Source organism: Nelusetta ayraudi, unplaced genomic scaffold (genome assembly GCF_046127955.1).
Source record: "Nelusetta ayraudi isolate G7.1 ecotype Tasmania unplaced genomic scaffold, CSIRO-AGI_Nayr_v1 ptg000015l, whole genome shotgun sequence".
In the NCBI taxonomy this organism is placed as follows: domain Eukaryota; kingdom Metazoa; phylum Chordata; class Actinopteri; order Tetraodontiformes; family Monacanthidae; genus Nelusetta; species Nelusetta ayraudi.
This window is the reverse complement of record NW_027466065.1, coordinates 2709096-2735000: the sequence shown is the minus strand read 5'-3', so window position 1 is coordinate 2735000 and position 25905 is coordinate 2709096. Positions and strand designations below refer to the sequence as shown.

The 25905-nt window shown below is 48.8% G+C and overlaps 5 protein-coding genes across 6 annotated transcripts in view; 4 read left to right on the top strand and 1 right to left on the bottom strand.

Annotated features, from left to right (window-relative positions):
- The window catches only part of LOC142886372 (alcohol dehydrogenase 1-like), a 3959-nt gene extending 2735 nt beyond the window's left edge, over positions 1–1224 (top strand). The window contains exons 6-9 of the mRNA XM_076023472.1: positions 333–593; positions 673–805; positions 873–1011; positions 1098–1224. Coding sequence (XP_075879587.1) covers positions 333–593; positions 673–805; positions 873–1011; positions 1098–1131 — 567 coding nt within the window. The 3' untranslated portion in view covers positions 1132–1224. The remainder of the gene's footprint in view (positions 1–332; positions 594–672; positions 806–872; positions 1012–1097) is intronic.
- Positions 1225–1745: 521 nt separating this feature from the next.
- Positions 1746–4996, top strand: LOC142886373 (alcohol dehydrogenase 1-like). Its single transcript, XM_076023473.1, has 9 exons — positions 1746–1904; positions 2749–2850; positions 3380–3521; positions 3632–3719; positions 3826–4036; positions 4108–4368; positions 4435–4567; positions 4644–4782; positions 4872–4996. Exons 1-9 carry the CDS (start codon positions 1887–1889, stop codon positions 4903–4905), a joined length of 1128 nt encoding a protein of 375 aa, XP_075879588.1. The 5' UTR covers positions 1746–1886; the 3' UTR covers positions 4906–4996.
- A 645-nt stretch (positions 4997–5641) lies between these two features.
- Positions 5642–8596, top strand: LOC142886370 (alcohol dehydrogenase class-3 chain L). Its single transcript, XM_076023468.1, has 9 exons — positions 5642–5827; positions 6190–6291; positions 6592–6733; positions 6821–6908; positions 6978–7197; positions 7484–7744; positions 7812–7947; positions 8183–8321; positions 8471–8596. The coding sequence occupies exons 1-9, from the start codon at positions 5810–5812 to the stop codon at positions 8493–8495; spliced, it is 1131 nt and encodes a 376-aa protein (XP_075879583.1). The 5' UTR covers positions 5642–5809; the 3' UTR covers positions 8496–8596.
- Positions 8597–10109: 1513 nt separating this feature from the next.
- metap1 (methionyl aminopeptidase 1) lies at positions 10110–17317 on the bottom strand. The gene is given in 12 exon segments (XM_076023467.1): positions 10110–11333; positions 11336–11458; positions 11982–12047; positions 12151–12294; positions 12387–12518; positions 13201–13339; positions 13453–13536; positions 13640–13731; positions 15591–15651; positions 15790–15899; positions 16060–16111; positions 17089–17317. Coding segments are annotated over 12 exon segments (1161 nt in total). The 5' UTR covers positions 17206–17317; the 3' UTR covers positions 10110–11292.
- A 396-nt stretch (positions 17318–17713) lies between these two features.
- eif4eb (eukaryotic translation initiation factor 4eb) lies at positions 17714–23564 on the top strand. 2 transcript variants are annotated; one of them, XM_076023470.1, is made up of 7 exons: positions 17714–17777; positions 19271–19374; positions 21117–21212; positions 21310–21373; positions 21474–21587; positions 23151–23290; positions 23366–23564. In XM_076023470.1, exons 1-7 carry the CDS (start codon positions 17733–17735, stop codon positions 23478–23480), a joined length of 678 nt encoding a protein of 225 aa, XP_075879585.1. In that variant the 5' UTR covers positions 17714–17732; the 3' UTR covers positions 23481–23564. The 2 variants fall into 2 exon arrangements, with proteins under 2 accessions (XP_075879585.1, XP_075879586.1); XM_076023471.1 differs by lacking the exon at positions 17714–17777 and adding an exon at positions 17965–18112.
- Positions 23565–25905: the final 2341 nt, after the last annotated feature.

Sequence of the window (25905 nt, the reverse complement as noted above, 5' to 3'; positions counted from 1 at the left end):
GTTGTGGTCCTTGATGCTTCAGTAGTCGCTCGGCAGTAGAGACTCCCACTGGGCTTTCGTCAAAGATTTTACCCAATCAGTGCGCTGCTCTGTGCTACGTCACCTCTATGGTCCCTGGTCAGCACGCTTGAAACCCCAAGAAAGCAGGTACCAAAATGGTAACCCCTGGAACCATGTAGCGGCCAGTGGAAACCGTACTAACCGCGCTGATACCAATCGAGCCAGGGGAAGCATGTGTATGAGTGTGCGAGAGGCCATTGTAAAGTGCTTTGGGGTATCCTGAAGGTACCCTAAAGCGAAATATAAGTGCAGTCCATTTTCCGTTTACTCAGGTGGAGCCGGGCTCCACGTGCGCCGTGTTCGGCCTCGGGGCCGTGGGATTGGCAGCGGTGATGGGCTGCAGGAACGCCGGAGCCAAGAAGATCATCGCCGTGGACACCAACCCTGACAAGTTTGAGAAGGCCAAGGTGTTTGGAGCCACGGATTTCGTCAACCCCAAAGATCACGACAAACCCATCAGTCAGGTGCTGATGGGGATGACTGGCGGAGGAGTCGACTTCTCCCTAGAGTGTGTGGGAAATGTGGAAGTCATGGTAAATGGAGTGGGTTAATGGCCGTACCGTGGCAGGAGTGGCGGTATCCCTCCAGTTAAAACCCTGTGGTTCCTTCCAGCGCAGTGCCTTTGAGTCCTGCATCGCTGGCTATGGCGTCAGTGTGGTTGTGGGCTTCACAGACTTGCACGACGTCTGCACCCGACCAGTTCAGCTCATCTCTGGAAAAACATGGACGGGCTCTGGTTTTGGAGGTAAAGCAAACATGACCCAGCACTTACCAAAAAGAGTCATGGGTGCAAGTTTGGGGTGTTATTTCAGGTTTCAAGGGAAGGGATGGTATTCCTATGATGGTCAAAGCCTACTTGGACAAGAAGGTGATGCTGGATGAGTTCATCACTCACACAATGCCTTTGGAGAGGGTCAACGAGGCCATTCAGCTCATGAGGGATGGCAAATGGTGGGTTGTCTTCGCTAATTCAATGATTCTGTTAAAGTCACACCGGAGGCAGACCTGCTCATCTCTGATCTCCCTTTGCACCACAGCATCCGTACCGTTCTTACTGTCGCTCAGGAATGACAGACTATGGACTGCACGAGAATAAGTAGAACCTGCACAGCCTTCATGTCAACTAACTCTTTGTCCAGATTCAAATAAACAGTCTGAATACAAGTTTTTACTTGTGTGGATTGCTTCCTTGTTTATGTTTACTGTTCAAACATACCCTTGGGTCCATTAGTCTCTCTGTCTCTGCAACCTGGCAGATGATTAAACAATATTCGGCGACATAGTGTTCGGGATCCGGGATCCAAGGCTGACTTTCCTGATAAAATTGTCTGCAAGCCGGCAGCAGCTTCTAATTTTTTCTGTTAAGCGAACTCTCCCGTTTCTTTCCTCCCACCTGAGAAACAATTACCAACCAGTTATCATGTTTGTATTTTGTACCTACAAACAAACCGGATAGCAGCCTTTGATTTGAAATATTAACCTTTGACCTTGCCTGGTTATTTACTGATCGCCATGAAAGGCAGCTGGTGTTGCTAAAATATTAAATCCTGCACTTTTCCTACAATATTGTGCAACCTTGTAGTTAAAGGACCAACTCAGGTCCTTGTTACAAACCAGCACAGGCAGACAGGACCTCCCCCGTCCTGTAAATGTACCACAGAGCTACCCATTGCTGGATTACCAACAGTGAACAGCTGAGAGCAGAGTTCATCAAAGGACTGGGCTGGACCCTTCATTCTGCTCTAATATAAAAGAACAGAGATAAGACACCAGATCTGCAGCCCGTTGTCTCACGAGCCGTTGAAGATCTTCCCTGGACAGCAGACATGGCCACGGCAGGAAAGGTATGCATCTGTTGTTGTCTGTTTTTGAGAAGGTTTAGACATGCACAGCTGTACCCACGTGTGCACTTTCACACTTTCAAACTGAACAGCAGGTTATTTTACAAATGGTAAATCACACTTTTATTGTCTAAGGTAAATCATGCATAGCAGATCAACAATAGTATTTCCACTGTGGTCAAGCTAGTCAGACTGAAGCAGAAAATCTGTCACATTGTCTTATTTTCACTTCTTGTTTTTGACATAGATTTCCATTGACTAGGTGTACACAAGGTATTACAACGTAATAAGCAACTGCGTAATGCTTATCGTAATTGCTTAGCACAGCCGCACTGAGAGACAAAAGCGCTTTTCTATTGCATACGAGATTTCTTTCGTTAAGACAGTCTGAATTATTGATGCAATAAGGTGTGGAAGAATCAATATTTATAGAAAATAATGAAAATAAACATAACAGAAAGATTTTAGTCATTTAAATGTTTCTAAGAACAATACATAAAAAACATTTTGGGAAAATTCCAAGTTATTACAGATGAGTCACCTCAGGGTGATCTTACAAGATGCCTGGAGAGCCCTCCTGACTTCTTGTTGCGTAGCAGCATTTGTTGTCGTCTTTTGGCTCTTCAAGTTTGGGAAGAACCACTCCTCTGGGATGGCTTTTCCCATATGGTTTTAAAATTTCTCCTACTTTGCCTCAGTGCAGATTTCTTTGCTTTGTTTTTTTGTTTTGTTTTGTTTTGTTTTGTTATGCTTTTTGGGGAGGTTATACTGTGTTGTAATGCTTTCAAACAGCGTCATCTTGATTACTTTGCAATTTGCATCTAACTGAGGCAGCGCCACCTTCCAGGTCATCCGGTGCAAGGCAGCAGTGGCCTGGGAGACCAAGAAGCCTTTAGTGATGGAGGAGATCGAAGTGGCGCCACCGGAGGCCAATGAGGTCCGCATCAAGGTGAGAGCACTCGACCAACAGCGTGGGGCAGCCTTGCACCCGGTTACCTTTGTGTTGGTAGGCTGAAGGAAGAGAAGAAGTGTCTTTATCCGCGTGGGAGTTGTGTCGTGTTTTTCTAAGGGCTGTCTGTATATGCAAAGGCAATTTTTCTAGGGGCAATTTTATATAACATGGTCATAAATCACTTATATCTTGTGCAGTAGCTATCTTAACTTGGACACAAAAAATAAAGCCTGGAACCTGCTTCCTGTAAACACATCTGTTTCCTGGTTTTGATCCAAAAAGAACCTAATAGGGATTTATAAAAAAAAACAAAAAAAAACTCCGTCCACCATCAACTTGATGATGTGATAATTTCTCACATCATTTGAGCTATTTTGCATCTTTTCTTAAAATCTCTGTGGTATTGAAATTAATTTGCTGGTCATTCTGATGCTGTTTCTTTTTGATTGAGCAGTGCATGTACTGAATTATTGAGTGTATAAAATGTTAGCATCCCCCATCATCTTTGTTTTATCTGTTGGTTTAGATTGTGGCAACTGCAGTGTGCCATACAGATTTATACTTTCTCCTGGAGAGCGTGTCTGAAGAGGGCTTCCCAACAGTCCTGGGTCACGAGGCAGCCGGGATCATTGAGAGCGTCGGCCCTGGAGTCACTGAATATCAGCCAGGTCAACGTTAATAGCAAAATGTTGCTTGCTGCCCTCGGAGGCAGTACTATGTTGAGTCTCATCTTGGATCAGTAAGCACATGTGGCAATACTGTGTTTTTTTTTTCCCAGGAGACAAAGTCATCCCTCTCCTCATCCGCCAGTGTAGAAAGTGTCACTTCTGCAAGAACCCCAAGACAAACCAGTGTGTGGATAGGTGGTGAGTTGCTGTATTCCTGTCTGCAGCTTTTTGGTGCTGTTTAACAAAAATCTCAAAAAAATCTCCATCAAACACATTTCAAGACCATCTTTGATTTATGCTTCAGGCCTGTGATGGTGCGGGAGCTATCAATGTCCAGGTTCACCTGCAAAGGAAAGCAGCTGTTCCAGTTTGGTGGAACCAGCACCTTCTCTGAGTACACTGTGGTCCACGAGACGGCCGTGGCTAAGATCGACCCTGCCGCCCCTCTGGACAAGGTCTGTCTCCTCGGCTGCGGGGTGAGCACGGGGTACGGAGCGGCGGTCAATACCGCTAAGGTGCGTATCATCATTGGGCGGTTCACACCAGAGTACCTCAGACCACATTGACCAAAGGCCACTCAACTCAGGTGGAGCCGGGCTCCACGTGCGCCGTGTTCGGCCTCGGGGCCGTGGGATTGGCCGCGGTGATGGGCTGCAGGAACGCCGGAGCCAAGAAGATCATCGCCGTGGACACCAACCCCGACAAGTTTGAGAAGGCCAAGGTGTTTGGAGCCACGGATTTCGTCAACCCCAAAGATCACGACAAACCCGTCAGTCAGGTGCTGATGGGGATGACTGGCGGAGGAGTCGACTTCTCCATAGAGTGTGTGGGAAACGTGGAAGTCATGGTAAGTGGAGCGGGTTAAAGTGCAGTGGTGTCATCCCTGCGGTTAAAACCCTGTGTTTCCTTCCAGCGCAGTGCCCTAGAGTCCTGCATCGCTGGCTATGGCGTCAGTGTGGTTGTGGGCTTCACAGACTTGCACGACGTCTGCACCCGACCACTTCAGCTCATCTCTGGAAAAACATGGAAGGGCTCTGGTTTAGGAGGTAAGCCATACACGATGAGGCACTTACCAAAAAGAGTCACTTGTCCAAGTCCAGGGTATCCTGTGGGGCATTTCAGGCTTCAAGGGAAGGGATGGTATTCCTACGATGGTCAAAGCCTACATGGACAAGAAGGTGATGCTGGATGAGTTCATCACTCACAGGATGCCTTTGGAGAGGGTCAACGAGGCCATTCAGCTCATGACGGAGGGCAAATGGTGGGTTATCGGAGATAAATTATTGCTAATGATTTGGGAAAAGCTTTGGAGGCAGACCTGCTCATCTCTGATCCCCCTTTGATCCACAGTATCCGCACCGTTCTTGCTGTCACTCAGGAATAACTGACTATGAACGACTGCACAGGAATAAGTAGAACCTGCACAAAATCAAGTAATTCTTTTTTGAGATTCAAATAAACAGTCTGAAAAAGTATTTTTCTTGCATGTGTGTCCTCCCTCATTTGTTTTCCGGTAGAATTTGATTTGACGTGTCCACCAGCACCATTTAATTATTCTGACTTTCCTGATAAAGCCATTACTGAAACATTGTAATCTAGTTTATGAAGCCAAATCTCCATGGCCATCAACAACTGGTGCTTTACTGCTCCTCACTTATCATACAAGGTGAAATGTTTCAGATGTCCACATGGGGGGGACACTGGGGCATCTTAAAGACTGGCCTATCAGGTTTCACGCCTCCCTGCGTGGAGCCAGCAATGAACTGTTTGACCCCAGTCACATGACTCATTTTGAACAAATCTGTCACGCATGCAAAGCCCTTCATGTATCATTCCCAGCCCCACTGATCCAAGTCATAAAGGGCTGTGCAAATACTCACCTCTGAGCAATCATTTGTATAAACGTATACAATGTTCAACATTGTAAAGGTTAAAGAACAGCCAACTCTAAACACAGTTTCTCGATGGGAAAAAAGAATTGCGCAATTAATCAACTATGCAAAAGTTCACAAACTTGTGTATAAATCATGGAGCTTAGCAGGGCGGGGAGAAAGAGAGAGAGAGAGAGAGAGAGAGAGAGAGAGCGAGAGAGAGCGAGAGAGAGAGAGAGAGAGAAAGAGGAAGAGGAAGAGGAAGTGAAGTGGCTGAGAGACCATCAGAGGTTGTTTGGACTCAGTGGGTGCGGGGCCTCACAGGCCGGCTCTTCCGTGATTGGTTGACGCTCTGATAAGAACTCTACGCTAAACCTTTATCTGGGGAGGCAGCATCTAGGTGGAGGGCTGAGCAGCATGGCGACCGAAGGCAAGGTGAGTCTCCGGCTACTTCTCCCCCCCCGCTGCACATTACTTTAGAGGCACTGAAATCCAGTGAGACGGGCGTGTTTCAGCGGAGGCGGCGAGTGGAATTTTCCTTTTCCTTTTGTGTATGTTACTGAGCAAGTGTTTACACTGAGGCCACTCCTGTCACTGCTCAACACGGTTTAAGAAGCTGCCGCGGCCGCCGGATGGGGGAGCCTGAACTGCATTAAGGCTCACTAGTGTGACTTTTCTTTTCTTTTTTTCTTCTTTTGTCCTTTTTGTTATGACACTGTAATAATGCAATACTGTATGAACAGCGGTCTGTCAGTTCTTTGGTATGAGTGGCTAACAATTCTCTGTCTGTGCTGAAGGTGATCCGGTGCAAGGCGGCCGTAGCATGGGAGGCTGGGAAGCCTCTGGTGACGGAGGAGGTGGAGGTGGCACCGCCTAAAGCTGGGGAGGTTCGCCTGAAGGTGAGGCCTGCAAACCACACGTGTGTGTGTGTGTGTGTGTGTGTGTGTGTGTGTGTGTGTGTGGGTGTGGGTGTGGGTGTGAAAGATAAAAGTTCTGCCTACAATCTGGACGTACAGACGGCTGTCTAATAATCATACGTCCCTTATTATTAATCTTCAAGATACAGTCCAAGTCCAACAGAGCTTATCTGTTCTCACTCCATTAAGTCCGCGCACAGGTCAACACTATGTCGCACTTTGCACCTTCAGCGTATGTGATCCGGAGACGTTCCCCTTCGTGTGCCGCTCCTCTGATTTCAGATCGTGGCCACGGGGATCTGCCACACCGACTCCTACACCCTGAGCGGCTCCGACCCCGAGGGCGTTTTCCCGGTGGTGCTGGGCCACGAGGGAGCCGGTGTGGTGGAGAGCGTCGGCGAAGGAGTGACCAAGTTCCAGCCAGGTTACGATCCGCTTCTCCGCACTTCCTGAGCGACTGCCCCAAGACTGGAAGCTGCAAAACATTCAACACTTTGTGTCCGTGTTTCAGGGGACACCGTGATTCCGTTGTACGTCCCGCAGTGTAGAGAATGCAAGTTCTGCAAAAACCCCAAGACCAACTTGTGTCAGAAGATCAGGTAAGCATGAGCATCACAAGACCTCCACCTCGTGACGGAACCACTCTTCTCACGTCCCCCTCTCTCCAGAATCACTCAGGGTCGAGGCCTGATGCCGGATGGGACAAGCCGTTTCTCCTGCAAAGGCAAGAGCCTCTTCCACTTCATGGGCTGCAGCACCTTCTCCGAGTACACTGTGGTGGCTGATATCTCTCTCGCCAAAGTGAACCCCAAGGCCCCCTTTGACAAGGTGTGTCTGCTCGGCTGCGGTATCACCACGGGCTACGGAGCAGCTGTGAACACTGCCAAGGTGAGTAGCCCTGCACACCAACGTTCAGCCCCTCAGTCATCAGCGCCACTGTTGTGGCCTCTGCTCTTTCTTTCTTTGTTTTTTTTAAGCTCTTGCCCTCTGCTGGAGCGGATGAGAATTTTTTTTTTTTACGTGCACTTTGATTCTTCTCAAAGATTTATGCAAGTCACTTTAATGCATGCATCATTCCCACTATAATGCCGGAGTACCTACGGTGATCTTGTCACCGCTTCAGCGTACCATTTATTGAGTATGATCAATCAAGAGCGACTTTCTTGCCGTGCAGGTGGAACCCGGCTCCACCTGTGCCGTGTTTGGACTCGGCGCTCTGGGCCTCGCGGCCATTATGGGCTGCAGAGCGGCCGGCGCCACCAGGATCATCGGTGTGGACCTCAACCCTGACAAGTTCAAGATGGCCCGTGACTTCGGCGCCACGGACATGGTGAACCCGAAGGACCACAGCAAGCCCATCCAGGAGGTCCTAGTGGAGATGACGGACGGAGGCGTGGACTACTCCTTTGAGTGTGTGGGCAACGTGGCCATCATGGTGAGTGTGACGGGGGGGGCTCACTCGGATCCCTGACAGACCTTGACGTGGTCTCTCTCTGTGGCAGAGGGCAGCTTTGGAGGCCTGCCACAAAGGATGGGGCACCAGCGTGATCATCGGCGTGGCTGCAGCCGGACAAGAGATCAGCACCCGACCCTTCCAGCTGGTGACCGGACGCACCTGGAAAGGCACTGCTTTCGGAGGTAAAGGACAACCAACGGCCACCGAAAGTGGCACAAGTCTGAGCCACCTATAGGCTCAGTCCAATCCGTTTCATTTCTTAAAATAAAAGTAATAAAATAAATAGTGGCATCACTGTTTTATTGATCTTCATTGCTTGTGATCTGGTTATAAAAACCATAATAACTAGTTGAAGTCTGGACGAAAGAGCGAAAACGAGTGGTACAGGCGAGTCCAACCTTTTCCAATCTTTTTCAGGCTACAAGAGCGTAGACAATGTCCCCAAGCTGGTGGAGGACTACATGAACCAGAAGCTCAAGGTGGATGAATTTGTGACGCACACGTTGCCCTTCGAGAAGATCAACGAGGGCTTCGACCTGATGCATGCTGGGAAATGGTGAGTCGCCGTCCGTCACTGCCGCCATGAATTTCTTTTTTTTTATATATATATATATATATTCACCACAAGAGCATCACAGACTCTAAGCAATACTGTTGGTGACATTTAATGAGCTTTTTTTTTTTTTTTTTTTTTTTTAATTTCAGTATCCGCGTCGTCCTGCAGTTCTAGACCCACATGGGGGAGATAGGAAAAAAAAAAACACCCACAGGATGTCACTCGAAGTTTGCTCCTGCTCTCTTGCCATAATAAATAGTTTTTCATCTCCAAAATTCCAGCCTGGTTTATTTGAATAGCACACTGTGGGACTCCTCTTTGATCGGATGCTCCTGCCGTCGAAGAAACAAAGAAGTGCGAGGAAGACTGATGAGTCAAGCGCCAGGAGAGACGGGATCATTGGAGAAGCGTTTTCCTTTGATCTGCTGAGGCGAATGAATAATGAGGCACAAACAAGCGGGCGTGGCGTCACCGTGGCAGGGTTGAGTTGGCTGGTGCTCAATTAGACTTTATTGAGGAGCTTGTTGTTTGAACACAGGCTTCTGGGTCAGGACACATTGTTGAGTGCAAGGTCTCATGAGATACCATATTTATTGGGTGTATATACAATACTCTGCATGAGATGAAACACTTGTCCCCTGCAGCGTCATTTCCCCACCAGGATCTTTTAAAGGGGAATCGCGCGCAATTAATGCATAAAATACTAACACAAAAAGAAAAAGAAATGCAAAAGACATCAGGAGCGCTGTTTTGCTCACAAAAAAACAGGATAGTTAAAAAAAAAAAAATCTAAGTAATTTGACCTAAATTAACGAAGCCACGTGTGAGGATGACATGGTGGTGCAGTGGTTAGCTCTGTCACCTCACAGGAGTTTGCATTTTCTCCCTGCATCTGCATGGGTTCTCTACCTTCTATGTGTATATATATGTATATATATGTGTGTGTGAGTGTGTGTGTGTGTGTGTGTGTGTGTGTGTGTGTGTGTGTGTGTGTATACATATACATACACACACACACACACATTGGTACGATCCAATTAGTCAGCAGCCTCATTTAAGCTGGACCGAAGCAGGTGTGTTCCTCCTGCTTCTGGCAACTCAGGACTAAATAATGATGATCTTTAGGCTGGCTCTAAACTAAACAGCTGGCCCTCAAGCGCACGGCACCACACAGGACAACCAGATCCACAGCAGTGCAGGACTCAGCCGTGAAGCTGCAGTTTGAGGTTTTTGATTTTTAGTGCGACTGGGACAGCCATCATTGAACAGTGAAAGATGGCAGCCATCAGCCATTTGATAAGACGGCACACTTGACGTCCTTCCTTGGCCGCATGACGGCAAACATCCCACAAACTGGCAGTCGTTGGGTTAACAAATCCCTAACTGGTTTCACCTGATCAAAGCAATAACACATCTGGCATGTTGATTGGTGGGGCACCTGTTCCAAGAACCAGCTCTGATGCATTCGCTTCCCACTCAGGTTAAATATCTGGGACTCCACTTGAAGGTCTTTTTGGAGAGCTGAAACTTCCTCAAGCGAACATGACACTTCCTGGTCGACACTTAAAGACCAGGATGAGAAGATGGAATCAGTGAAATGATGCTGTTAAAACAGCATTGAAAATATATTAAGCCCTGAAGATAGGTAGAAACCAATGAGTGACATGAAAATGTATGTTTTGGCGGCAGGCTGCAAACGGAGCCACAGCTGCTCCTCCAGAGTGCCGAATGGAGAATAAAAAGAAAATAAAAACACTGTAATAAAGACTGAAGGAGACGACCACAGAGTTAGACAAGAATCGTTTATTTCTCCATTTATTCTCAAGGGTACAAAGACAGCAGAGAGACTGTGGTGACGTCAAGTCCTCTGGACATGTGTTTGAAACGCTGGCGTCGCCCACTCGCTCGCTGTGGATGGTGTCGGTGGAGACGACGCGCAGACGTCGACGTGCCTACACATCAACACATTAAGGCTCAATCTCTGCTACAGCCGAGCTATAAAATCGTGGGACAAAGGAAACAAGTGCGGCACTTTTCAATTTCTAGAGACGGTGCTCCTCTGCCAGGCAACCACAGGAATCTCAGCAGCGCGTTAATCGGCTACTGTGATTTTTTTATTATTTTTTTTTAAATAAAAAAGTCCAGATTATTGATCATCCATGAAAATCTGAACCATCCACCGTCATCTTATGGGCTAGGTGGAAAATATTAATACTTTCAAAATATAAGTTTGTATGCTATGCTAAGCTAAGCTAGCATCCTCTGATTGTGGCTCCTCGTTACAGGCAAGATACGAACAAGCTCCATTTTTTTTTTTTTTCTCCAGCCAAGTAAAGCCGACATGAACCGCCAAAATCTCCACTGAAACATATTTGCCAATCTCTGCACTTGACTGAGGGGGGATTAGTTTTTTCTGTCCTTTTTCAGGCTAGTGTTAGCAATGTTAGGATGCTTGTCGGTTAGGTTTTCTCGTGTTAAAGATTGCTGATCATTTTTGATTTTTTTTTTTTTTTTTTTTTTGTAAGAACGACCAGGTTAGCAGGCAGAAGAGAATCACTGGTTTCACCCTGAGCTCCTCGACTCAGAAGGCAGACCAGTAAAAAAAGAAGAGAGAGAGAGAGAAAAAAAAAAAGACAAATCCTAGACACGATCCAGAGCTCGGAGGAGGCTTCAGTCACATCTGGGCTCTAAGAAATACCAAAAATCTAATAAATACTTTCCCTCTCCACGTTTTACCAATAAAGCGATTCGCAACTGACATAAGACACATTCAAGTACTTTTATTTGATTTGAGGAACCACTCGTTCATAATTTGGAGGAGGGTGCGAAGCCGCCGGGTGACGGTCGGCTCCGTCGTGTTCTGAGGTGCGTGTACGTGAGCGGGCGACCCAGCGGGGCGCCGGGTCGTCCGTGTCAGGTCCAGTCCACTCGGTTTGTCGCCGGGGGAGGGAGGGTGATGGCCTCCTTACATCTACATCTCGGTCAGGAAGTGGGCGCGGCCGTTGTCCTCCAGCGGCGGGTGAGGATCTCGCAGCCCGTCTCCGTCACCAGCAGGGTGTGCTCAAACTGGGCCGAGCGCCGCCCGTCTCGCGTCACCGCCGTCCAGCCGTCGGGCCAAGTCTCGTCCTGCCAGCCGCCTGACACACACACACACACACACACACACACACACACACACACACACACACACACACACACACACACACTTTAGATTGCAGCATTCTCCCACTCACTCTCCCCTCTTCTGAGCTTGCCAGTAAACTACGGTGGCCTGCGCACACAAACCTGGACACCTCGTCACACCTTCTTCGCTGTTGGTTTATTTGAGGATGTGAGCGTTCATCCTAATTACGAAACGTTGCCGTCAGGCGATCTGGATTGTCCACACTAGGCTTCCATAGAAATATGGCATTACAAGATGTCAGCTAACTGGGAGCAAGATCGTTGATCTATGAAGATTCTTATATGTAAAAAAAGAAGTGTGCTAAGGGTAGAAAAAACAAATTACTTTTATTGTACCGAGACGGTTCACTTCTATTAATATATTTATGGGCAGTATGTTAAGCTTATACCAATATAAAAATTGTTCATCAGGCCAAACATTACACACTGGACATTTGATAATAAAAAAAAAAAAAAAAAAAAAAGCAGTCGCCTCACCTTCACATATCATTGGCTCGATGGTGAACACATGGCCAGACTTCATCACTCCCACTGCTTTGTTTTCTAGGGGGAGAGAGACGGCGGATTTGTCCCGTTTGTATTCAGACACGAGCGAGACGGGATCTGAGAGGGGAATTCCCCGCAACGCCGCGACACGGCTACTCACTGGCGTAATGTGGCACGTTGGGGGCGGTGTGGAAAAGCCTGTGGATGCCGTGGCCGCAGTAGCTCCTCACCACCGAGAAGCCGCTGGCCTGAGCGTGTTTGTGGATGATGTTGCCCAGCTCTCTGTAGCGGATGCCGGGCTTCACTGTGGAGCGGAGAGCACGAAGTGACGAGAGAGGCCGCGACGGTAAAGGGAGGGGGGGGGTGCAAGTGAATGTGAAAGCGTGCGGGCCGTACCGGAGTCGATGGCTTGCATAAGGCATTCGTACGTGGTCTGAACCAGTTTCTTTGCTTCTTCGTCCACGTCGCCCACAAAGAAGGTCTCGTTCAGGTCGCCATGGAAACCGTTGTGGTACACCGTGATGTCCACTGCAGGAAGCAACAACAGCATACAAGTCAGACTGCCTTTCATGCTACATAAACGTCTATACATGTTTACTGTAGGTGTGTATGGTGTCTGTGTGTGTTTATTGTATATATATATTTTTATATATATATATATGTACACACACACACACACACACACACACACACACACACACACACACACACACATGTATACACATAATATATGTATATATAGATATACATATATACATGTATATACAATATATACATATGTATACACACATACATATGTATATACATACACACACATACATGCATATCTATATACAAACACATGTCCAGATTGCTATTTCCACATAGACACAGAGCGAGCAGCTGAGCAACCATTGAGTCATTCATTACATTTCTGATAGATGTGGAATGATGAGAAAAAAACTGAAAATACGACAGGGAGGGATTGCGTAAGAGGAAGTTCTCTACAAGTTAAAAGCTTAATGAAACGATTTGTCAGGACAGCCCACACAGCGAGGCCTGCGCCAATTCTAAGAATTCCATCAGACACTCTGAGGGGAGTGTCGGCTGAGTGATGAAGCCTCTCCTCCTTCCCGTGGAGCAGCGGCTGTTCTGAACACGCGGAGCGGCGTTGCAGCAATCGGGCGCAGAAACCCCGCGGGGAAATCCCGTCCGCGGGGGTGGGGCCTACCGTTGAGGATGTCGCCGTCCTGCAGCGGCCGTCTGTCCGGGATGCCGTGGCAGATGACCTCGTTGACGGACGTGCAGCAGGACTTGGGGAAGTTGTAGTAGTTGAGCGGCGACGGGTAGCAGTTCCTCGCCGTGCAGGCCTGGCGACAGCGAGCACATCGCAGGGACGTTACAACCTCGGCTGGCGGCGTCGCTGCCTGCCCCTTTTTTTTTTTTTTTTTTTTTTTTTACACATATGTCTGTGTGTTCCTACCAGATGCACAGCGTGGTCGATTTCTTCCGTGGTGGCACCCGGTTTGACCATCACAGCCGCAATATCCAGGACTTCTCGTGCCAGCTGCATCATTAACAAACAAAAACAAAGAGCCGCAGATTAAATGCACTGAAAATCTCAAATCCCAGCACAACCAAACCAGCAGGGCGGCACCCGCTACGCCTACCTTGCACACCACCCGCATGCCTTCGATGTCATCGCCGGAGAGGATCTTAATCTGCGACGTCCCCTTCAGGAACTGCTCCGACTCCGAGACGCCTGCAGGGGGGGGGGGGAGAGACAAGACGAGCCCCCGTCATTCACCGGCTGAGGCCAATCAGCCGTCCCGAAAAAATAAAACAGCCGCCGCTCGTCTGTCAGGACTCTGAGACGGACGTCAGCTGGGAGATTTAGTCCTGAGAGATGACCGAGTCCATCGATTCCCACGCTGTGTGTGTGTGTGTGTGTGTGTGTGTGTGTGTGTGTGTGTGTGTGTGTGTGTGTGTTTGGAGCCGACGGATTTCATCGTGCGCGCCGTCTTGCGGCCCCACCGGGCCTTCACACTTCCGCGTGTGCAGCCAACAATCGGCACAAACAACGTGACAAATGTCCAGATCCTCACACCAACGACCCAAAGAGTTGAAACTGGACCACAGAGAGGAGGAGGTTCAGCAGCAGCAGCTGGAAAACTGCTCCGACTGGATGGCGACACTCTGACACATTACGTCCTTAAATTGATGTTTATAGTGACGGGGGAGACAAAGTCAATAACGAGCTTATCAGCCCATCGTGCCGTTGCCGTAGACCGACTTCAAGATCGCGCTCGTCGAAAACTGACCTCGATCGGAAAGCTTTTACAACTTCCTGCAGCAGCTCCTCTTGCCGACAGCGGTGCGTAAAGGCCTTGGGGTCCAAGACTTTCAGCGAATTAAGGCACAATTAAGGGGAGAAAGATTAAAAAAAATAATAATAATAATGATAAATTAATAAATGAAAAGGAGGAAAATCCTCAAGAACACCAAGCCTGAGCCTGGCTCTGCTCCCTGACCTGCTGCTTCTCGCTGCACGAGAGATCTTTTGGGCTCGACGGCATCTTTCTCAATGAATGCAGAGGCTCTTGGCAGCGCTGCAAAGCTTTCACGCCGGCTTGTGTGCAAAGCTTTTGGCTAAGTCGTCTACGGTCTGAGCGTCGCCCCAGTCCGCTCAGACCACAGACGGGAGGTGGGGGGGGACGGGGGGGGACAGGAAGCGAGCAGGCAGGGCCCTTATGCATCCAGACAGTTTCTATGTGTCGGTCAAATCTATAAGCAAATCAAGCGCACCCCCTCCACAGTGACCGGGAGGGCGGGGAGGGGTTGGGGGGGGGCGGGGGGGGGGGGGGGGGGTGACGGTTGCGAGCGCAACAATCAATTGCACTTACTTCAGCTTCAGTGAGGCTGCTACTGACAAAAAAAAAAAAAAAAAGCAGAGGAAAACAAAACAACAACAAAAAATAATCAGTGTGGCCACTCAAGCAACACAACCATTCCGTAATGTTAGCAGCCAGTGTGTTGCACTCTATGATGATAATAATGACGATGATAATATTTCTTTTCCAATAATAGGGCTGCAAACAATTAGCCTTCTGCGAGCCGCTGCGGCCGAGTCCCTTTCAGAGGAGGCCGTAACCATGGCGACCGGCGGGATCCAATCTATTACGTGACAAGGATGGAGGCGTTGCCATGGTTGCACCGTGAATAGCAAGAGTCCGGGGAGGTGGAGGTAAACAAGGCAGGTTGAAAACCGTCGTACGTGAGGCCCGAGGGCGGCGACGGCGCTCCACCCATCCCGGCTGGGAGAGAGTCTGCAGTCGCCTGTGGCTGCTTTAAGGCGATCAGACAGACACAAACAGACAGACAGCGCTGGCCGGCGTTTACACGGTGAGAGCGAAACCACAACAAACCCCCACTGGCTCATCATCAGTGCATTTGTGCAAAAAAAAAAAAAAGAAAAAGAAAACGTGAAGGAGAAACATATGCTTGGAAGAGCAGCAGCAGCTGCCATGCAGCAAGATGAGGGAAGTTTGGTTGACTAGAAAACAGAGTCATCTGGGGCTGAGGTCGGTGGTGGTGGTGGTGGGCGAGAGGGGGCGGGGTTACCTCTTGGATGCTCAGAGTAGTCGGGTCTTTGGATGGCGCTGGGCACAGGTCGCAGGGGGGTCTGCAAACGGCAAGGGTACAGAAATTAGTTCACATACCTGACAGAAATAAGAAGTTACATGGAGTCCAAACTACACTACTGTAGTTTTTTTTTTTATCATTATTTTTTTAAACAGCAGCAGCAGCAGCGGCAGCGTACCAGTGGGTAGTGCGGGCGTAGCTTCCCGGTGTAGCGGTAGCCCGGCCAGGGGTCTGTGTTGATGTCCTTCTCCACACAGTTCTTGGATTCATTCTGGTTCTTGTCCTCCTCTGCAGCAAACAAAGCAAAAGGCCCCTGAAGCATCTGAGACCGCGGTGCTGGTTCACACACCAGGCCACGGCGCTCCACTCTCTCGCATTAGCGCCTCCGCTAAACCTTTAATCAGGCGAAGACTTGATTGAGTGGCCGTGGCCGCTCTGTGAGACTTACTTGCTTTTTTGTGCAGCAGCTTGTGAGACGCCCAGCTTCCTTTGAAACATTCCTGGAAGTAAAGGACAGCTCACTTAAAATGTGTTTCGCACTCACAGATCCTGAGCCGCGGAGTTCACGAAACTCGCTCTTGCATAAATATTCAGTCACAATTTGTCAGTTTGAGTTGCAAAAAAAGTTCAGAGGTCCGCTGAACAGTTGACAGCACCACAGACGCAGGGGGGGGGTGACAGAGAGAGAGAGAGGGGGCGGGATCAGGTTGCACAGCCAAAACTGCAACGGCTGCAGAACTGCCCCAAGGGTCAAATGCCAGGGCACTGTATGAAAAATCACACGCGCCACATGACGAGATAGGAAAGTCCAGCTCGGGAATGAGTGAAAGAGAGTCCCCGTCGTACAAGTCAGCTTTATCTATCGGCAACCTATGCTGTTGAGCAGTGTCACAACTTTAAAGTTGTACCGTTTCGCTGACGGACAACTCACTCACTCTTGTAGACAGGAAGACAGCCGGCGTTGAGAGGAAAGTAGTGCCAGCATCGTCGCGAGCTGCTCCGCCTGATCACATCGCCAACACCAACCGTGCTTCAACCGCCTTACAATGGGTGAATAAATAAACCCACCCTCCCAATTAAACCTGTGGGGCCGATTCACAGACCGTTTCAGAGGAACTCGACTTTAGATTTTTTGATTTTTGACCCGGGACGGTTCCATCAGCCACCTTGGCCAGGCACGCAACAGTTAGCTAGCGGCGCGCTCCCTCTCGGCTCCGGCTGCGTTCACACGAGGCGATGGCTGAAGTTGCAGCGAACAGTTGACGTTTTAAGCTCTAATGCGGAAACGTGACAGAGCGTGCCGTTGTTTCTGACGGCAATTGCAGATGTGGGGGTCCACCGGGTGGAAGGAAGCCACACTGACACTGCACCACCTAGCTTGACAGCTACTAGCAGCCTCGTGATAAAACGCCGGGGCCCTGGTCCCGGGTCTGCAGCCGCCCTTCGAGGCGGACGCGCCGGGGACGCCGCTGCTTACCTGCGAGCAGAAGTACGAGCCCTGGATGCCGAGCTTGATGCAGGTGGGACACTGGAGCTTGGCATCCTTGCTGCAGCCCTGTGTCTCGCACTCCCTTCTGGCCTCGGTGCTCGCCATGCCTGCGTCTGCTGGAGGGGTGGAGTCGCCGGGAAGCAGCCAGCCAGAGGCGGCAAACGGCGCATGTGCGCGGCGGCCGGCCAGTGTTACGGCGAGTTGTGCGCGACCGGCGAGAATTGCGCGCATCTCGCGGGAGCTGTACAGATGCGGTGGGGAACGTGGTAATTACTGGTATTATTGGTATTACTACTGTACTTATTTTATTACCCATAATCACCAATATTTAAGTCAAAGTTCCGGTTCTTTCCATCACAAATCTGTGTTTCTCCTTAGAATTCTGAGATTAAAGTTGTCACTCTAATTACAATGAAAGAAACAAAAATATGTTTTAAGACAACTGGTACCCAAACACTCTTACTATTTTAAGATGCTATTCTGTGTTTATTTTATTTTTTTAAATTCAGGGTTGACCTCTTGCGCGCGTGATGGTCTTCCCCCCGAATAGAACAGCACTCACCCAATAACTCGTCGTCCACATATCAGCTTTTATTTTTTATTTTATTTTTTATTATTTTTTTTAATAGCATATGGATCCATCAAATTGTGTTATTGTGTCGGTTTGGCTCGATGGTGTGAGTATCAATAAAGAGATTAAATGATGAACCGCTGAATGACAGGAAATAACAGCCAATTAATAAAATAAGCACTTTAATTTGCTAAAAGGAGAGCACTGTCAAGTTTCACAGTGAGGTCAGTGCCTCTATTAAAACTCATGTTCATTTGTACTTTTTTTTTTTCCAAACGTAAAACCCAATATCGAAAACAAGGTTTATTTTTGAGCCGTCTGTTTTGGCTGTGCCCGCTCCCGTCGTACATAACTCGCCATAACACCGTCACACTGCGCAGCCTCGTCCAATGAACAGAAACTTTCCTAACAGAGATTTGTAAGATGGCGACCGCCGAACCGGTGAGTGCTCTCCACTCGGAACATGTCAAAACACTTTCCATGGGTTTTCGTTGCTCGCTGCTTCAGCGACGGAATGCGACCGAACCGGAGGCAGGAGAACAACTTTATGTGTCAGTCCGGTGTGAAAAGTGGACCCTTAACCGGAAAGCAGGCGCTCTTTGGGGGTACTTTCTAGTTTGTGTGACAGTGCCACGACCCTAAACTTGGATGAGGAATGTTTGTGAATGGAGATCTCCCGAGTTTAAGGCTGACGCTACAGCTAACCGACATGCCGTTCACCTTTACGTGGCGAACTCCCATTACAAAACGTGCCTTTTTTTTGGCCTGGCATGAATTTGCCGCGGGTTTTTGAGTCTTTTGTACAACTTCTATGACACGGCATGTTTATTTCCGGCTGCCGTTCAATTCGGTGTGAGAAACCGCGTGGTTAGAGTGCAAAGTTTGGCAGAAAGTCTGCGGTCCGTTTTGGCTGTCAGCGCTCCCTGCTGACCTCTACTGCAATCCGGCGTCAGCTTTCGTTGCTCCGGCTAATGCTAAGAGACGGCAAAAAGCCTCTGGTTTACACATAAAAGTTTCCCCCCTGTCTTTTTTATTTTAATTTATTTTTTTAAACACGAAACAAACTGTTAAACTTCGGCACTGGACGCTAATTGACATGGCGCAACGCAGACTTCGGCATTTATGGCTTGACCAAACAAGGAGTTCTCAGCGTGGTCGCGATGAATGGAAACGACACGTTGTTCCTTCCGCACGTTCGCAAACAAAGTTGGGAGCAGATACGGCCGTCCGCGTGTGCGCTCCACAATGACGGCGGGTAAAGTTAGTCGTCCCACCGTGGCTAGTGGGTTAGCCACTGTAGAGCTAGTCGGGGTGAAAGTGTTGCCTCGCGTCACGCAGTCAAATGTGCACCAGATGTTGCCATCAGTAGTGCCCGCTGACGTCACCGGTTTATCACGTTAGTTCCCTTCTGACGTTGCTTTTCCACAAGTGGAGAATCTGCTTCACTTTTATGCATTGTCAGCGGCTGCTTGTCCTATTTCTTCCGAATTTAACCACCACCACCACCACCACCCTACCTTGTATCTTGTATCTAACGTGGACATCCTTCCTAGATTGTGATGCTTTTGGTGATTTCCCCTTGTTACCTCTTCATCCCAGGAGAACAAGCCCAGTCCCCCCCAGCCTGACGAGGACGGAGCTGAGGAGAGCGGACAGGAGCTCGTCAACCCCGAATCCTACATCAAGCACCCCCTCCAAAACAGGTCGGCGCCCTGCAAAAACTATATCTGATTGGAATGAACCAGGCTGTTCACACCAACAAACAGCCACCCTCGTCTCGAGGGTCCTGTCGCGTCTTGCGTAATTAATCTCTGGAAATAACTGATGGCGGCGGACTGTTCATTTTTTTTTTTTCATGTCAAGGTTGGCGGGTGGAGGCAGCGCGAGCATGCGGTGGTTAATGGCTTGCCCTAAGCCGCACTGATGAACTGGGAAAATGTCCAGAGCGTAATAAAAATTAAAATAAAAAAAACACGCAGACGTAGATTGGTTGGAACGAGGGCCGCATACAGGTCGTCAGCGAGTGACTGGATGGAACAATAATCAAGGGGTCTCTTTTTTTTTTTTTCTTTTTTTTTTTGCTCGACCAGATGTCATTGGTTGATGTTCGTGCTGGTTTTGCAAAACATTTCATTTCGAAATGAATTCTTTTTTTTTTTTTTAAAGTTGTCAAACCCAGCAGATGTGACCAGAACAGCCAGTAAAGTCCAAATATAAGCACGAAATACCTTCTATGTTTCTTTATAAATAGATAACATGCTCATTAACAACATTTATCGAGAATGCAACTCTTAAATAGAATCTAGTCGAAATAAATTGCAGGCACTGAGGAAATTTACACTTGTTGTTGGCGCAGGTTCGTCGGTGTACACCAACTTTCCCAAACGTTCCTGCTGCCAGTGTATCACTGCCTGCCGCCGCCGCCGCTAATTTTAGCTCGCTTCTCTCTCTCTCTCTCTCTCTCTCTCTCTCTCTCTCTCTCTCTCTCTCTCTCTCTCTCTGTCTACGCGTTTCTGCGGTGGTCTTGTGTGAAAGTGGATTCTCTCCCACAGGCCAAACAAAGGCCGTCTGCACCGGACCGCCGGCTTTATTTCCCCACAGTAACTCCTGTGATTGTCTTGTGTGACCTCCGCGAACTGCTCGGATCCTTGTGAAGGTCTTCCGCTCCGACGGGCTGCTGCGACTCAGTGCAGCGGCGCCGCGCTCTACATTTCCAAGTCTCGCACTGTCGTGATTCAACCGCACGGTTTCGCAATAAAAACTGACCAGGTTGGAGCCTCTTGACTCTTTGTGCCCCGGAATAATAAGATCTGCTGATCTTTTTTCCACCTCTAGGTGGTGCCAAGTGCTCACTGGCTGGTGGTTGGTCACTGCAGAGGTGTGACTTGTTGAGGTGCGGGGTCAGCAGTGAGAATTGAGGAAATTGGGACGGGAACAGAGAGAGAGTTGTCAGCCTGTTCATAGGTTGGAATAATTGCACAATTTTGCACACATTTATAAGAAAAAACCAAGAAACCCCCTGACTGTTTTTTCTATTTTTACATATTTTATGTGTTAAATGCAGCCTCTCTGCTCTTGTTGCCATTTTTCTGAGCTGAATACAAACATATTCCAGGCATGGCGCCCTCTAAACGAGCAAAGGGTTAAAGGCTTTTCGAGTTTTCTTGCTTATTTCCCAACCGTGAGAACGAGCGGCAGCTGCTGAGCCTTAAGAGGATTCAGGGCCGGGCCGCCACGACACGCCGTCGCAGCTGATTAAAGCGAGCGAGCGGCGGCATCCAGGTGCAGCCGTGCGCCGCTCGTTAGCGCCGAGGCTCGACGGCGCTCGGTGGCTGAGGTTTACCCCGCGCCTAATTGGGGGGGACTTGTTTTATTCATGCACCTCCTCTTCTCTCTCTCTTTTATTGTTAATCCCCCCTGTCCCCCTGCCCCCCACCCCTCCCAGATGGTCCCTGTGGTTCTTCAAAAATGACAAGAGCAAAACGTGGCAGGCCAACCTGCGACTCATCTCCAAGTTTGACACGGTGGAGGATTTCTGGGCGTAAGGAGCAATGAATCTACCGCAGGAGAAACAACAATATCAATAATTCTTGACGTGGTGTCGGATCAGCAGGCTGCGTGTGCGTCTCTCCTTTCAGCCTCTACAACCACATCCAGCTGTCCAGCAACCTCCTGTCCGGCTGCGACTACTCCCTCTTCAAGGTGCGTGTTGCATTTGCCCGCCGCCGCCGCCGCCACGGAGGTTTAAAGCGGAGGGGTTTGCGTGGCCGCGGCTGTTGACGCTGCCACGCTGCGCTTGCAGGACGGCATCGAGCCCATGTGGGAGGACGAGAGGAACAAGCGCGGCGGACGTTGGCTGCTCACGCTCAACAAGCAGCAGAGGAGGATGGACCTGGACCGCTTCTGGCTGGAGACCGTACGTACGAGACTGCTGGTTTCCCCCCCGAGAAGCTGCGTTTCTGAGTCACACACACACACACACACACACACAAGCTCGTCGGCGGCGCCCCAGAGTGCTTATTCCGCTCTTTGCGCTGCTATGTTCACGGCGGGTCGCAAACGAACGCGACGACAGCAGAGGTCACGGGTCGCACTCAGCGCAGCAGCACCTTTCACCATCACAGCTCCTGCTTCTGCCCCTGCCTCATCACTAGCATGGCGTTCATCCAGGGCGTGAAGCGGCCGTCGTCGGACGTTCCGGTAGCTACGTTTCCATGACAGTTTTTTTCGCAAAATACGAACGGTGTGAAGCACGTAAGCCGTAATTCTCTAAAACTCGTAAAATCTCGCCTCACAGGACGTGATTCTCGTAAGATCTCGCGAGAATTACCTTTGCGTTTGTTTGCCGTCAACAATGGCTGTTACGTTTTTCTCTTTGATTACTTGTGTAAAATATCCCGTCTCCTCCTCCGTCCAAACATAACGCGGCATTTTCACTTGAAGGTAACTGGTCACGTGACCCCCGTACGTCACGTCCGGCGACGCGTAAATGCGATGAAAGTGTTTCCATCACACCTTTGCGATACTCTTCGATATCGACACGTCTGGAAAAACTACCTCATGAGAGCGTCGAAACCTTTTCGCTATGTTTGAGAGGTTTTTCCAAATTCAGGTGTTTCCGTTACCGGTTCTTTATTGCGATATTTAGGTTTTGCGCAATTCTAGGGGTAATGGAAACGCAGCTACTGCCAACATTTTTGATTATTTCAACGCTCCACTGTGTTTGGTCGGTCAACAAACAAAAAAACAAGTTGCATAATTCATTCAGAAGAAGCGCACTGAGCCTATGATGCGTTTACGACCTTGTTGCAGCTGGAATCCGTTCGCTTCGCTGTCCATTCTGACGCGTCCGATGCTCGCGGGCACCAACGGATCAATAATACACACATCCTCAAGGACGGATGCCGGAATGTCAAATTCATCCGGTGGAAACGTAAAATGTCAACCGGTGGACAGCTGAGCGAAGGCGATGCGGCAGCATCAGTCATACTCCCTCTGGCCACCGGCGGCAGCGCCGAGCCCTCGATGGCAACGCAGTTTGCTGCTGGCAAGACGACGCTCGTCTCTTGCGTTTCACCCGCGTTTTTCCGCAGTTGAAATTAAGAAGCTGATCGTGGACGGACACGTTTGCAGATATCGAGCACGTGTGCGGACACGCTGGGGATTTGGGCAGGGGGGGGGGGGGTAATGCTGAGTTCTGATCCCCTATAAATCCTTGCGCCGCTGTCAGATTTATCCCTGAGTGAGCTTTTATTTTGCCCTTGGCTCGTTATTCAGGCTCAGGGTTAGTAAAAAAAAAAAAAAAAATGATTGTTATAAATACCACGATAGCTTGAACTGACGTAACCACAGTCTGCAAATTGCAATGGCAATTTGATCAGACGTTGAGTGTTTTTTTTTTTGAATGGCACCACCTAGCGGCTGCATGGCCCAGTTCACCGTGGTGGGTTTGACCTCCCCTCCCCTCTGCCCTCACCAGCTGCTGTGCCTGGTGGGCGAGTCCTTCGACGACCACAGCGACGAAGTCTGCGGCGCCGTGGTCAACATCCGCTCCAAAGGCGACAAGATCGCCGTGTGGACGTCGGACTACGAGAACCGGGAAGCTGTGACACACATAGGGTGAGTCGGTCCGCTCTGCTGCTGCTGCTGCCGCCACCTTCAGCAGTTTTATTTGAATGGTTTCGTCGCCAACAGGAGAGTTTACAAGGAGCGCCTGGGGCTCCCCATGAAGATGACCATCGGCTACCAGTCTCACACCGACACGGCCACCAAAAGCGGCTCCACAACCAAGAACAAGTTTGTCGTTTGAGAACGTGCCGTACCTGCCTCTTTCATTTCCTTGTCTTATTTGTTGCTGTCGGTGGGGGAAGAAGGAAGAAAAACAAAACAAACACAACACAACGGAACACAACCCTATTGTTTACTCTGCTGCGAAAAGACTCTTGCGGAATGCAACCTGGAAGAGGAAGCAGTCCGAGAACGACAAACTCGTTGTTCCACCAGCCAGCCAGCCAGCACACCAACCACAGGACGTAACGAGGCGACGTGCGGAAGACGGACGCACTTGAACACGTCTTCCTTAACACTAACAGCAAGAGGTATTATTCATGATGGAAGAGAGGTAGAGTGCTGCAAACCCTATGAAATAAATATTGTTTTTTTTAATTCAGGGAATTGTGAAACGCATTACAATCTAATGTATATTTCCCCTCCCCCCCTTCTATTTCTTTTTTTTTTTTTTTTTTTTTTCTTACAGCACTTTTGGTTTGCTGTAATCCTTAATGACATGAAAAGCCTTTAATTTATTTTTGATTTGCCTGCATCTTAGACTAGACATTTCTGTTTTATGCTTTTTGCCTTGCACGTTCTCAACCTTTTAAAAAAGTATTTCATCACTCGTATTCATTTAATAATAATAATATAATAATTATTAAAACATTGGTTTTGCAATTAACCCGCCTCAACGCGCCTCCCACTTCCTGTCTTGATTTATGAAACCAAAAAAAAGAAGAAGAAGAAGAAATCCTCGCTGGTCTTTAAGTGTCTCATCCAAACCCGCCAACGGTCTCGCTATCATCCCGACATTGTTTCAAATGTCAGAATAAAAAGAACTTTATATAGAAAAAGGTTGCTGTGGGCAGCGGCGTTGCTCGCCGTCCCAGTTCATCGCCACCTTTTCCCGAAAATGTCACTTCGCCATCACAAATGTCATCGGCGTCTTAAGGATGGCCCTCGTTTCAAAGCAGCTGCGGCAGCGGCTGATCGGAGGGGCCCGACGTGATGAAGCGTTAAGTGGCCCGGACGGTGATCAGCTTCGCGGGCGCCCAGTCTGAGTCGTCGTCGTCGTCGTGCTGCTAACCTTTAAAGGACAGTCGCCGTCGACGGCGCGAGCGGGAACGAAGGCCAGAAGTTATTCAGAAATGTACATGATGCTGCCATAAAAATGTGACGACGGAACACGAGACTGCAGGTTTAGGTTAGATCCAACTTTACTGATATCGCACAAGTAATTAGCAGCCTATTAAATACAAATGTACACTATATACACAATACATATGATAAACGTGTGTATATGTGTGTATATACGTATGTATGTGTGTGTGTGTGTATATATATGTGTATGTATGTATATATATATGTGTGTATGTGTGTATATATATATATGTGTATATACTGTATATGTGTAGTTAGTGTATATATATATACACACACATGTATGTGTGTGTGCGTATGTTAGTATATATATAAATATATACACACACACATATATATAAATGCATTTAGCATCCAACCAGAAGTGTTTAGCATTTACCTGGGAGAAAGCTGTGGGGAATTTGCTGTTCCTGAACCTGTTGGTTCCTGTAGCGCCTCTCATAGGGCAGGAGGTTGTTGGGTTTTTTTTGTGACGCCGTGGGAGACGTTACACATCTCTCTGTCATCCTCAATTTCATCAAAAACAGTAAAAAAAATAAAAATAAAAATAAATTTAAAGCAATTCATTAGTGCAGAATGTCTCCTGGCAGCTCCGGCTTGGCGACGCGCTATAACTTTAACCGGGGCCGCGGCGGCGCGGTGGGTTTTCTAAATTGAATAGAGGCCAGCCGGCCTCCAGTCGGCTCCTTGTTTTCCACTTATCAAAGCCCCCAAATACACTGACGTGATACCTCGGCTCCAATAAAGCCACGGCAGATGACGGATATGATCCGGGAGAGGCCTCAAAAGTCGTGCGGAGAAAAAAAAAAAAGAAAAGAATCGGCGCTTAACTGAATGACTTGGTAGCCTTGGGTGTCACCTTGCAGCCGGAACATTAAACACACCTGTGCTGAATATTTTTCCAACTGACTGGTGTTAAGGCTGAGCCAGGATTTCCCTCATGATGCTGCGGCTCAGGGCCGCTGCTAATAGGCTAATCACTTGCAGCTGCTGTCAATCACCCTGGGCTGGACCGGACGCTAGTGAGCTTGTTGTAAAAGGCCGACGGGCCGCAACCAGGAGGGACGGATTTGTTTACGCTGCCGTGCAAGGATTTCACTTTAAAAGGTGGCAATTAAGGACCTGAGCGTCCGTCCTGTGGGTTGCACTGCGGCCTCGACCGTCAACCTCTGCAGGACTGCGGGTGGCGACGCTGAGCGACGACAGGCTCGACTTGACTTCTGTCCACGTTGCTGCAGGCTGCATCTTGGGAAAATCAACCCAGAGGGAAGGCATAAGGCAGTGAGTACAGTTGAGAGCCA